The sequence below is a fragment of the Leptidea sinapis genome, chromosome 7 (assembly GCF_905404315.1).
Source record: "Leptidea sinapis chromosome 7, ilLepSina1.1, whole genome shotgun sequence".
Classification (NCBI taxonomy): Eukaryota; Metazoa; Arthropoda; class Insecta; order Lepidoptera; family Pieridae; genus Leptidea; species Leptidea sinapis.
In genome coordinates this window covers 12,865,233-12,880,036 of record NC_066271.1, presented here as the reverse complement: position 1 = coordinate 12,880,036, position 14,804 = coordinate 12,865,233, and the positions used below count along the sequence as shown (strand labels likewise).

Sequence of the window (14,804 nt, the reverse complement as noted above, 5' to 3'; positions counted from 1 at the left end):
TGCTAATTAAAGGCCTCCCTCAAAGATCGCCATCTTTACTGCCCCAATGGCCATGTCGCCGTTGAGCTATGGGCCCTGCCCACTGCCATTTCAGTTTTGCAACCATCTGGGCTATGTCGATGTCTTTGGTTCTCTTACGGTACTCCTAATTTCTGATTTGATCCGAGCTCCGAGGTAAGCTCCGAGCATAGCCTTCTCCATTGCCTTCTGAGCGACTGTTCCCCATAAAGTCCATAGTTAGCGACCACGTCTGCGTTCCGTATGTCATCACTGGTTAAAAACTTTAGTTTTCAGACACGCTGGTATTTGGGACGAGAAGATTTTACTTTAGCTTCACCAACTATTCGCTATATTTGCTTACATAGAATAGAAGATACATTATCCTTTACTAGAAGCCTTAAAATATGCTACATTAAATTAGTTGCTACAATTTCACAATCAGCTCTGCCAACTCTGAGGTGGAAGCTTACAACAATAGCTATTGTAAAGTTTCTGTCGAGAAGTCCTATGATATATCTCGTGTAAGTTTTTCACTACACGGAGACATTGTTAACTATCTGTTACTTGTTAGTTAACTTCCTGAACACGTTAAGAGAATACTTTAGCTCATTCTTTTAAGTCCAGCCAGGTAACTCAAGAAATATAAATTAATTTTCAAGTTTCGTGCCCATTTTGTTAAGAGTTTGTCATTAAATTTAACTGATGCAATTCTGCAATTTCTCTAAACGAGTCTTTCTCGAAACAATAGGTAATATAACCCCGACTCAATTAGAAATTCTATGATACATCTCGTACAAGTCAAATATTTTTCATACTTGAATCGCTCGTACGTGATAAAGGCATTTTGACGCATGCATGTATTAACGTCATAAACGGCGTTGTAATCAGCGTTTGAATACAACTCTCGTAGAATTGTGTAACAATCAAATCTCATCTCTGACGAGCAGCTTGGAGACAAGCCTTCATCTACACAATGGATCTTTTGTGTCAAAGTCATCTCGGGACTCTGTGATCTCTTGTGAATTAATAACAGCATTAATACCATTGCTTGTTGAGATTATAAAGCAATTATCATACGACAGTATGACTCTACAATTGGTTTCTGAAGTGAGGGATGTATTCGTTTTCTATTACGTTACGAAATTTAAAAGAATTCGTAAAAAACATATGTGTGGTTAAGGTTAAAACAACATAAATGATTTTCTTAATGATACCACAGAATGTTAATGGAACGAACATCCTCAGGCTCTTTAATTATAAATGTTTATTGTACGATATGACTTTGTAACCATATATCATGAAAAAAAGCGCGCTGAGTTTTTTGCGTCCGTTTTTCTCAGTTCTGAGTCACACTATATCGAATCAGTGGTAGTTTGACGTTTAATATGTGATTTTAAAGAATATTTTGAATAAAAATATTTGAATTCGAATATTTGGATGAGCACATGATGGGTGAACGTAGAGTTAACTTAATGGAACAATATTCCATTCATCATGACAAGCTTGAAGAAAATGAGCACCTTGGCTCGAGTCGACAGTTTGTTTAAAAAATAACAAGTATTATAACGTTATATTAAAATTATAATTGATGGAAAAAACGGATGATATCACCCGAAGTACCAACAACATCCAACCTACAACTGAATCCAGGGTCGATTGGCGTGGAGATCTTTGGGCGAGGTCTTTTCCAGCAGTGGCTGCTGATAAGTTGATAACGATGACGCGAAGTATAGGAAGAACATACAGACAAACCGAGCTTTCTGTTTTTGAACAAATAATATAGAAATCTAATTGGAAATACCATAAAAAATATACATCTAAGCCTGCAAAGTTGCAGCTTAACAAAGATAAATTACATAAAGGAAACCTCAGATTAATAGCCAGTACCATAATTCACCGGTGAATCGCGAAACAAAGAAACAATTTATCCACACACCGGTAAGCTTGGCTCGTCCAATTCTCCAGTGCACATCTATCCTCAAATAGTTTGCGGTCCCCTGGGTATGGCAAGGGTTGTGGCTACCGATTTATTTCTATTAGCTACCTAACCGTAATTTACACTCGGACTCTATAGCAATGGTTATTATATTTTTGTATCTAGATATAAAAGTAAGTTTTTAAAATGGTAAATCTTTAATTGAAGTTTACTTACTTGTAACAAAGAACTTAATATATCATTGACATTATTTATGAGACTATCTTATACTGAAATTGCTTTCTTAATTGCTACGATGATTTCATTTGAATAAAATCTTCTACACCTTAACGTTACTTTAAGAGATGGCATCAAGTGACATCCCCTTATGTACCAGTAGGAGGCTCCTTTATATAGCATGCCGGCTATATTATGGGAACCACTACGGCGCCTCTTTCTGTAGTGAAGCAGTAATGTGTAAGCATTATTGTGTTTCGGTCTGAAGGGCGCCGTAGCTACTGAAATTACCGGGCAAATGAGACTTAACATCTTATGTAAAAATAGTCAATGTTTGTACCGTAAATTTATTTTTGTGACACAGTCTGATCTAACTTTTATTATTTCCAAAAAACTACGACGAACTAAAGTTTTAATTTTTTTACAACAATAAATAATATTACCAATCATCGTTGAGCATTGTGCTGCATTATGCACTTTAGTGCTGTAATTGGAAAACTACAATTTTCTGCTGATAGACTGGCGAACGGTAAAGTCTTTAGTCATAGGTTTGTCGTCGGTTAAGCTTCAGAAACAGAAAAATAAACTAATTAGTCTAATTCTATTCCTATTGTTACAGATTCGCATGCACCCAGCAAGCTAACGAGCCCTTCAATTAAGGTATGTATTTAACTTTACATCTCGCAACTTTACTTGGAAAACCTTGAACCTTGAAAGATTTTAATGAAAAAAAAAGAATAATTTGGCCCAAGATTATTTTTTTTTACAATGCTCTTTGGCAGACTTTTAACTTACTAGACTAAAGGTTAGCTCAGTTGGTTAGAGCACCGGCACGGAACGCCGGAGGTCGTGGGTTCGAATCCCGCATCGTTCATAAAATTATGTTTTACAAATTTTATTTGTGTTAATGTAAAAGAATATATAAATCATATCGTATTTAAGTATTGAGACAGCTACAAGGTCACAGAATAGCTCAAGCGGAAGATCGGCGCTGGTAATACATAATATGTGTGTCAGCATATGCCGAGCTTGTGCATATTTGCGGCTGATGTTTGATCTACTTTTATTTTATAATGTTTATGTTTCATATTTTTAATTTTAAGTTTTATTATATTTTGTTCTAAGTTTTTAGCTGCTAATAAAATATTATATTATTATAAATCAAATCAAAAATATTTTATTTCAAAGGTAAATTGCATTTCACCTGAAATATGTAATTTTTTCATACAGCTCGTTTGGAATGCAGATTTCCTTGGAGAAGAACGAGCAAGAAATTCTAAGATTGCTCTTTTCAAAACAGAATCGTATTACAGGTTCTTATTTTCAATTAAATTGACAAATCATTTCAATTACAATATTGGCAAAGTGATGCAACAAAATACACAAACGTCAATGACTAAATTTCTTACATGAGAAAGTCAAAAAAATGTAAATTAATAAGTAAAAACATAGTTATAGTTATCGAGCAATTACTTAAAGTACAGTACAATCCACACATACCTTAAATAAAATAAAAGCATAACACGAGCATTTTATTAGCTATTATATAAAAAAAATATAATAACATAAATTTAAAACAATAAAGTAAATAAAAACATAAAGCAGATTTCCCAGTGACAGGTTCATCCAGCCACCACAAGCAGCACCCGTTCACGAGCATGACGCATAGACCAGCCATCGCCTCCTTCTATCATTTTTAAGGAAGGGAACGACCCGCTCCACGTCACCGCCACAAGCCTCGAGCCCATGGAATTTTTTCTATAGGTGAAACTTTTCTAAAAGGCCGACAACGCTCTTGTGATTCCTCTGGTGTTGCAAGAGAATGTGGGCGGCGGTGATCACTTAACATCAGATGACCCGTACGCTCGTTTGTGTGTGTGTGTGACAAAATCAAAATAAGAACAAAAATCTTAATAAGAAGTTAGGTACATATCCGCTTTAAATAACTCCTCCTGATAGTCCATAAGCTGGTTTGCACACCCCTCACTTCTTCTAGAGTCTTTCTGAGCTCGACACAAAAAGATTTGCCATTTCTCATTGGCTGGTACACTAGGAAGCGGTCATCTCGAGCTTCTGTGCATGGTTTTTTTTCCAGACCAGGCCTTCTACTGTCGGAACCAGTCTCTTAATATCGTTTTCAAGTCCTTTGTACAGTCGAACCACTGACATTTAGCCTCAAGTAGCGCTATTATTGTGCTCACCGTTATGTTTCTATCAAGCATTTTAGAGACCGCTAAGTATCAAGAAAAAAAAATATCAAATAGGACAGAAAATAGGGCAATCTGACAGTAATTATCTAAAAATGGCTTAGAGTTAATACAAAATATCAACGATTCCCGGCCAACTGCAAATTTTTTTTAAGTCCGACTATGTCTTAAGTTTGAATTTGGAATATTTTTTTTTTGTATAATACAGTTTTTAATAACAGTAATATTTTCAAATGATTGAAACCTCTTTTGGTATTGTATTTTCTCTAGGGACGGAATAAATTAAATCTGCCTGTTTTTTTTTGCAAATGAGTTTATTTAAAGCGTATTAAGACGGCGTTGGAAATTGTATTCTTCAGTAACCACAATAGATACAGACCCCCATAATATATCGTTGGTAAGGTCTTGATGAGAAAATCTTAAAATGTGTGTATTAATTCTAGGTTCTTTTAAGAAATAGTTTTTGAATGCATTGAGTGTTTTTATTTCTATTATCTTCTTATTTAAAAATCTATGCTCAGTTTCCAAAAGCTTCAACAAAGTAAAAAACCTTAATAATGTAACATATAAAGAGGTAAGTAGCAAATATATTTACCACAGAATGATGTTCATATTACGACATCAATAAATCTCAACTTTTGTCGCAAGCCACTATCGTGGAGATGTTGATAAAGTCCAACTACGGAGATATATCAAGATTTACTTCCAAATATGCTCCATATATGCAAATTGGGTAATGTCATAGAAGATATTTAAACTAGAAACAAAAGATTTTGTATCGTAACATCTATATACATAGCTTAGAAATTGTGTGACTTCTACCGCATATGATGCTCCCCGAGGTTATGTGACAAAAGTGTGGAAACAAAAGTTGTAGATCATGTTATTACCTACAACTTTGCCATTTGATTGTTTTCCATAGGACTTGCAGTTTTGCTGGATAAACTGTTTTTTTCCTTAAAACTTTTAACACTTCCCGACCTCAGATCGCCCGTAATTTATTTTTCCTTTCATTTTTGTTATATTCTCTTCCTTTTCTAAAAGGTTTAATCCTACTATTTTTTTTTTTACTTTTTATCATTTTCAAATGCTTCAGTGCTAGTCTTAGTGCGGTTTTCAAGGAACTTTCTTCCACGTACAACCAAGCTGTGGAATAAGCATCCTTGTACGGTGATTCCAGAACGATACGACATGGGTACCAAAAAATAAGCGCGTACACCTTTCTGGAAGGCTAGTAACGCTCCTGTTTTTCCTCTGGTGTTGCAAGAGAATGTGGATTGTGGTGATCACTTCACATCAGATCACGCTAGTTTGACCTCCTCGTCCATAAAACAACAAATCGTTTAAAAGTAGTTCTATAAGGCAGAAGGACAATTACTCTTCTCGGTTTTTCTTCTTCGTGACAATCTTGGCAAAGCGATCGTGGTCATCACGAAGTGACATCTTTTGGGGCAGATGTGATTCACCTCACGAGAATTCGCCACTTTTCGCTGCTGGCCGACAGCCTGGTACACTCATTCAATGGACCGCCCACAGTAGACTTAATGGTCGGTCTATCGAATGGGTGACCTTCCTCGCCCTCTGGTGCGCTCCACTTTGCCCTAAAAGACAAGGCGCTCGATGGACTCACACTCGCGCCGGGAGACGTGTATGAAGTACTTAAGTATGCGACTCTGTACTAACACCGAAAGATGTTTTTTTATGCCTAGTTATTGGAGAATGGAGACGATGGTGCAAAACTCGGTCCATGAAACTCCCAGCATTCTCCTCCAGCAACACACATCTCCAGAGCATAAATTTTCTTTTTCTTCACTAGTCGCAAAATCCACGTCTTTGCAGCATACAAAAATATGGGAAAAACAAGTATTTGGATAAGCTGGATTTTCGTAGTTTTTGTTATGTCTCTGTTCTTCCATATTTTCTTCAGTTTGTCCATCGCAGTTCTTGCTATCACCATCTTATTATTAATTTATATAAGAATATGGTGTCTAAATATCTACGCCGACTGTTGAGTGCTGGAATGTTATGGCGTTTAGCAGAAACATGAGAGTCTTTGAATACATTTTGCGCAGAGAAGCCGTGCGGTAATTGTTACGTTTCTGTTCTTCCATATGTTCTTAAGTTTGTCCATCACAGTTCTTGCTATCGCCGTCTTACCGCTATCTTCCTGGTTGCGGGATGCTAAGTGATCACCGACGACCAAACTCTCTTGCAACACCAGAGGAATCACGGGAGCATTGTCGGCCTTTCATTTCCTGCAAGTGCAATTCAGTGATATATGCTATTTCAAGAAGCAGAAGAAAATATAATGTGTGGCCAATTTTGATTTGTTAATGAGTGCTAGTGGTTTCATATTCGAAATACTAAGGAGCTAATGTCTGACTGTTTTCAACTTGGTTATATAATCCAAATCGGTTACACTAGCAAATGATTCGATCACATTTTCTATTATGCTGTATATCTATTGATGTTGTCTTTATTTTTCTATTCGCTAGACCATCATCAAGATAAGTAGCTCAAAGCTTATTCTTTTATTACGTTTACTTCGCTCTAAGCTTTTCGTGAATAATTAAAACACGGGCGCCTTTGTGGTATATACTCAAGTTAAATAAGATGAATAAATGCTGCAATTTCAACGTAAAAATGTACAACAGTTTTTTTATCACACTTTGAGACATCTGGTGTCCCTTACACCAAAACACGGTAAATCTTACTGTACTCCTTGATGGTAATAACCGACGCTGCTGTGGCATACCTAGACTATTTATTTCCTATGATTTTGAAAATAAGGTCAAATTTGATTTTTTTCTATATAAGATCTATTTTAAGTAGGATTAACGTTATGGGGTCAAAGATTCGAAAAATTGCGGAAAAATTAACAGAAAAAATTTACGTCGAAGATATTAAATAACAAACTAATAATATTAGTTAACCACCTCTTTTTTCAAGTTGGCCGAAAATTGTTAATATAGGGCCTTCGTAATGCTTTAACGATAAATTGCACAACAGGAGTTAGACATTAAGGATAGATTCTAAGAACAGGAGAGAAAATCCCCAATATGTCATTGCTTGTAGGTGCGTAGTAGGGTTCGTCAATACGTCATGTTTGTGAATGGGCTGTTATTATGGCTGGATGATGGTTGCGTCAAGAATCCTCCTTTTGTTATTAAATTAAGTCATCTTTATCATTATCATCATCATCATCAGCCGGAAGACGTCCACTGCTGGACAAAGGCCACCCCCTAAAGATTTCCACGACGATCGGTTCTGCGCTGCCATCATCCAACGTATTCCGGCGATCTTGACCAGATCGTCGGTCCATCCTACCATCACTGCGTCTTCCGGTACGTGGTCACCATTCAAGGACTTTACTGCCCCAACGGCCATCTGTCCGTCGAACTATGTGCCCTGCCCACTGCCCTTCAGTTTCGCAATCTTTTGGGCTTGTCGGTGAATTTGGTTCACGTACGGATCTCCTCATTTCTGATTCAATCTCACAACTCCGAGCATAGCCCTCTCCATTGCCCTCTGAGCAACCATGAGTTTTTTCATAAGGCCCATAGTTAGCCCATATAGCCCCATCTATTTGTCTTCATAATTAGTAAAAATACCTTTATTTACTCACAGTGTGTGTTGTATTTAAACTATTTTCATAAATGATGAGGCAGTAATTATTGATTTAAAAGAGTAGCAACCATTTTATTGCCATAAAAGCTCAAGTGCTTAAAAGTTGTGGTAGATATAATGTTTCACTTTGAAATACATTAATTTCAATCCATAACCTAAATTAATTTTGATATTTTTAACTTGATACTTTGAAATTGGTGACAGGAATCTGGTTATACAGCTCTTCAGAACACTCTCCGCCACAAATACACCATAGTTCGAGTAGCGCTACGTTATACTTTTATCTAAGACTATTTTTTATAATTAAGACATCTATTCTTTTTTTAAATTTTACCCACATTCCTCACAATTAAACACTGTTTCTTGCGGGAAAAAAATTACATCATATTTGCCGATATCCATTCTACCCCACGTGAAATTGGGTGAGATTCGGCTCAACCTCCTCACCACCATATATTACACTCACGTAATTTTTGGACGCCCCCTAAATAGTAACAAAGCGGCTGCAATCAAACTAACCCTATAAATATTATTATATATGTATAATTATAACATCAGTTTCAAAACTACTCCAAGACAAGTTATTCAAATCAAATCAAATCAAAATCACTGTATTCATGTAGGTCACGGAAATGACACTTATGAATGTCAAAAAATATTTTTTCTTATCGAATCTACCGCTATTTCGTAAAGGGTTGAGCTAATGAGAAGAAGTAGCAAGAAACTCATTGCCACTCTTTTATATTATTCATAACATTTCCTTCCATTTACAAATCATTTCATTTACAATATAATATAATATGTAAAGTGATTGAGGAGTTGAACAATTAAGTCAGTTAAAACATTATTTCGGATAGTAATTTCCAAATGCATAAACGGAGTTTAAAAGCAATTTGACTGTTCGCGATAGCTGAGCTCTACCACTTACCCCGTAATACGGGAGCCAGTTAAAGTAAATATCAGGAGTTATATTTGAAAGTTAAATCTAAATTTACATGGTACACGGGTCCCCTTTTATTGTTCCTGTTTATTTAACTTTGATAGTTTCTCTTGTGCCGTAAATAAAACTTGCTTATTACTTCATCAAACGAATCACATATTTTATTATATTTCAGATTTTATATTCAGTAAATGTTAACATTGTTTCAGATTTACAAAATGTTGCTATTTCTGATTCCAAATGGAGAAATTCTTCTTCCGATATTTAGAAATATTCAAATCCCAAGCAACCAAAATATTTATATTAGATTTTTTATGACAGTAAGAACGAGACGAACAGGACTTTCAGCTGATGGTAATTGCTTCAGCCTAGCCATTACAATGCAGTGCCGCTCGGGACTTTTGAAAATTGCAAAAATTCTGAGTGGCACTACAATTGCGGTGGTCACTTTGACACATAAGATGCTCATTTGCGCAAAACACAGTAAAGCTTACACATTACTGCTTCACGGCAAAATAGGCGCCGTCGTTGTGGTACCCATAATCTTGCCGGCATCCTGTGCAAAGGAGCCTCCCACTGGTGAAAACTCCCATTCTTATTAAAAATAAAGCTTCACAGAATATAATATTCGCTGATAGGTTTTCTTTTGCCGATTTTTTATTCAGTAAAACATTGAACTAACTGCAGATTATTAAAGGTTTTCTATTACGTAAATTCAATTTTAATTAGAGATTTGTTTCTCTTCTGAGTGATACTTTAGTTATTTCCATAGTATTATGTCCTATGGTATATTGCTATGGGGCAACGCTGCCGATATTAATACAATATTTGTGCTGCAGAAGAGGGTTATTCTCGCTATTTATAACCTGGGTCCTAAAGAATCATTGAGAGCAAAATTCAAAAAAATTAACATCTTGACTGTTGCTTCTCAATATATTCTTGATAATGTAATGTATGTTCATAGGCACATACGTGAATTCGCCAGAAACTGTCATAACCATAATGTTAACACCAGGAACAGACATAAACTGATGATGCCTACTACTCGGCTAAGTCGAGTTAGTAAGTCTTTTGTGGGGCGATGTATAATATGCTTTTACAACAAGATCCCAGAAAATGTTCAAAACAAAAGTATTACGTTATTCAAAAGAATTGTTGAAAAACGTTTGTGTGGTAAAGATTACTATAACATAAATGACTTTCTTAATGATACCACAGCTTGGGAATGGAGTGACCGCCCCCAGGCTATTAAATAATAAGTTTAATTGTACAATATTACTTTGTAAACATATTTATTTGATGAAAAAAAAAGCCCGCCGAGTTTGTTGCGCCCATTCTTCTCAGGTCTGAGGCATTCATTTTGGAATGGGTGGTAGTTTTTTGACTTTCAAAGATTTACATTTATCATACAAGGCCGATCTCAGAATACATTTGTCTGCCTATGGAGCAACTTATAACATTGTTAACCGACTTCAAAAAAGGAGGAAGTTCTCAATTCGTCGGTATGTTTTTTTACATACACTGTTTTTTCCAAGACTATCTTTATCATCACTAAAACAATATATTATTGCATTTTTCCTGATTTCGACCAAGCACTGATTTAAGTCAAAGATTTGATGTTTGCAAATTTCTAATTATGTTTTCACTTTTAATGTCGATTTATACAAAAACAATGAGGATAATAAATAAAATATAAACTTAGTTACCTTAATAGCAAACTCTTCTTACCGTTATGATCGAGGACTACAAAATTGAAAAACTTTTACGTTGAAATTAAAATCAGCTCGTTTAAGCCGCTTATCAGTGTTCGAGTTCATGTAATTAACAATTTTACAGGTTTTAATACTTTTGCAGTTGCAAGTTACTTGTTGCCTTAGAAAATAGGATTATAGATTCTAAATCTTATCAGGATCATCATGTAATTAATCACTATACAGTTTTTTTAATCCTCTTGCGGTTACAAGTTACTTGATGCCTTTAAATATAAGATGATACGATTCTAAATCTTTTCATCCAGTGGGAGGCTCTTTTGCACAGGATGCCGGCTAGGTTATGGGTACCATAACGGCGCCTATTTCTGCCGTGAAGCAGTAATGTGTTAAGCATTACTGTGTTTCGGTCTGAAGGGCGGCGTAGCTAGTGAAATTACTGGGCAAATGAGACTTGGTTGATTACTTGACAACTGCGCTCGTCACCTTGAGACATAAGATGTTAAGTCTCATTTGCCCAGTAATTTCACTAGCTACGGCGCCCTTCAGAGCGAAACACAGTAATGCTTACACATTACTGCTTCACGGCAGAAATAGGCGCCGTTGTGGTACCCATAATCTAGCCGGCATCCTGTGCAAAGGAGCCTCCCACAAGTAAACGAGTGGTGGTTTAAGATATAGTATACATTCTATGCTATCATATTATATGTTATATTATTTTTATTATTTTTAAAGTGAAATCTTCTACAATGAGTACTTTTGAGGCTGAGAAAAAAATTCAAGATCGGATAAACTACATGCGAAGAAGCCTTACGAGGTAATCCGGATACCTGTTTAGTGATTACCACCACCCACGATCTTTTGAACACCAGATTATATGGGTTTTTCCCGGCTTTTGTATTTTGAAGTGCCGTTCAGAATTTTTGGGGCTTATCAAGAATCCTGAGCGGCACTGCATTGTAATCGGCAAGGCGTATCAATGACCATCAGAACCAGACCATCCGAACGTCCTGCTCGTCTCGTCCCTTACTTTCATAAAAAAAAATCCTCATCAACATCATTTTATTATTAACTCCACAGTTTTTGAATACTCTTACAAGTTACTTGTTTTCTTAGAAGATAAGAGGGCAAGGTTCTGAATCTTATGATCTTCATCATGTATCAAAATAACCGTACAGCTTATATATTTAGTGCCCACTCTTCCAGTTACAAATTACTTGTTGACTTAGAAAATAAGATGATGAATCTTATCATCCTTACGCCTGCCTCCCAAAGAAGTTGAGATGGATGATGACCACCAACCAACAGGAACCATTTGGATATGTAGCGTTCATTCACAGTACGGTCCTCAATAAATTTTCTACCCTGCGCAGTGTACACCTTTGTACAGCCGGCAACGCGCCTGTGATTCCTTTGTCGTTGCAAGAGCGTATGGGCGGTGGATGATCAATTAATAGCAGGAGATCTGTACGTTCGGTTGTCCTCGTCTTCCATAAAAGACGCTTCCACCGAATTAAAAGTCCGACAATTCTCCTGTGACTCCTGAGATTACTACAAAACGAGCACTTACCACCGTATGCCTGTTTGATCTCCTAATCTTAAAAAAAAACACACTCTCCGTTAAAGTTACAATTCTTTGTAAAGAAAGCGTCACTCAATGCCTAGTATTAAAAAATATATCATTAATGTACGTTACTTCATGATAACTTTGCGGTGAATTACTGACCCAGTTTTATTTCAGAGTATTTAATTCGCACTACAAACAAGAGTTCTCAGTCGCTCTATGACGTAACTTGAATGAAAATGGCAAAAAAGAAATACATTTATCAGAGGACGCAATACTGAACGAAACCGAGCTTGTTTTGTGACGGTTTAGAAAATAGCGTATTACGATCCAACGATGTCATATTTAAGAACATATACACACATAGATTATAGATTACTCTCCGCTGCACTCAAACTAGATACCGCACTACCTAACAACAAAAGTTTTTTCATTACGGCAACTATTAGATGCTTGTGTGCGTGGCATCTTGACACTCAATGGCATCTTTCAAATTTTCTAACATACGCTTCGTGTTATTTTACATTGAAATTAATAAAATACAAAATACTTACTGATGATGTGTGATGCCAGTGTCTTTCTTATTTCTTGTAGTGATATTTTTACAAAGTTTAACTAATTACTACATTTTAATTTCAATTATAAGCAAAGTTTAACAGAACATGTCAACGTCACACATTGCTCGAGGCTGGTTCGAGTACGCCTACTTTGGCGTAGTATTAGTTGCTGTACTATGCGATTACGCCTACGGTATCTAGTTGGAGCGCAGCGGAGACCAATCCTTGATCTAAGGTATATAATAATTCTTTACAATTTTTATTATTGTTCACAGATGAAGGCGTTGTCACTGGGCGTTACTTTGTTGGCGCTGTCGTCAGCATTAGCCCAATCAGAAGGTAAGATCAACTTGACTTTGTGATAATTATACAGGGTGTCCCACGGCTACAACATCCTGGAAAGATTGTAGGTGTAGCATTATTCTGAAAGAAGACTTTTTTACACGCTTTTTATTAGCTTCACCTGTATGTATGTTTGTTTGTAACCGACTCATTTGAGCGCGATTTTGACCCACTTTAAATGACCAGATTGCGTTTAAGCTTCGTAAGTTTATCGAGGACCAATGACAATATATTAATTTGATAAAATTATTCCATTTTTCAATTTGCAAAATCAGATTTACGTTAATTTTATATAATTTTTTCATCGTTCATGAATTGATGTCAATTTTAAATTTTATCTTTATCTTTAAACATTATCTTTACAACCGAAACGTGTTTTTTAGATTTTTCAATCAATTTTTATTTTATTTAATTTTTAAAAGAATTTGAACTGCGTTCATAGATTTTTAAATACTTGCCTGATGGAACCGGTAATTTGAACAGAAAACGAAAGTAAAGAAAAATTTGAACCAAAAGTAGTGGGTTTATATTTTAATATAATATCTCAGTGCATTATCGCTGTTACCTATTATTTCCATATTTGATAATTATTTCCAAGCTCTTCGCTGAGCTTGATATTAAACCTAAAGTTTAAGGTTTTATTACTATAAAATACTTTTTTCTAGATTTTTTTTTCTTCTATATACAGTGTAGCGTTTTAATATTGCGCGATTTCCATCCCCCGTATAACGCGGACATAACTAATAATAATGATAGTATTGTAAATATAGTTATGAGATTTGTTTTGTTTGAATAAACAACTAAATTTCATCATATTTTATGATCAGGAATCTGTTCTCCTGAAGATTTAAGGCAATTATTCATTCATTACTTTATAACATCAATAGAATATTCTCATTGAAACACAATTGCCGGCAATAATCTCTGAGGTTTGCGGGTTGAATAATAAAATGATCTCTACAAAGATATTAATTGGATGGAATCTTATCATTACTTATCAATAGAGAAAATATTTTCGAAATATCTGAAATACCGAGAATTGCTTAAGCTTAAAATAAGCTTATTATTAAGCTTAGATAATTTATACGTCTAGATAGAGACTCTTGCTGCTAGACAACTGATGAAAACAGGCCAGGTTTATTACTTTAGTGCGCGTGACAAGCTACGTCTTGTGTTAGGGTGCGTGCATTGCTCAAAATAGAGGCTAACAGTTAGCCTCAATTTACAACCTTTTTCACAACGGTCACAGTCAATCTAGACGTATAAATGTCATCCAAGATAGGTTTGTAACTACATACATAGTTATAGGTGAGATGTGCTTGAGTCGTGAGGAGGCGAGAGCGGGGCGCGGCGGACGAACACCGATTTCAAAAATAACAATAATCGTAACTAAAATAAGATTAATTAATTAGATTGTATAAAAATACGCAATTATTTTTATACTTTTAGTCCACATTATATCTATTGTTTTGGTATAGTGTTTTTGAAGGCGGTTGTTTTTTTTTTTATAATAGCATAATAGCCGGAGCATAGGCTTGATGATTTACGGCCGTTTTCAATAACGTATCTCTAGTTACGGATATATTGGTGTCACCGTTTAATGACAAGATCTTATCTGTCCTATCTTATCTATCCTATATTTACCAGTGGGAGGCTCCTTTGCACAGGATGCCGGCTAGATTATGGGTACCACAACGGCGCCTTTT

The 14,804-nt window shown here is 35.6% G+C and overlaps 1 protein-coding gene across 2 annotated transcripts in view; it reads left to right on the top strand.

Annotated features, from left to right (window-relative positions):
* Positions 1–14,804, top strand: part of LOC126965274 (Ig-like and fibronectin type-III domain-containing protein 2) — a 217,806-nt gene that overhangs the window by 110,036 nt on the left and 92,966 nt on the right. For both annotated transcript variants that reach the window (XM_050808773.1, XM_050808772.1), the window contains exons 3-4: positions 2,772–2,812; positions 13,032–13,095. In XM_050808773.1, the coding sequence (XP_050664730.1) occupies positions 13,032–13,095 (64 nt within the window). In that variant the 5' untranslated portion in view covers positions 2,772–2,812. The remainder of the gene's footprint in view (positions 1–2,771; positions 2,813–13,031; positions 13,096–14,804) is intronic.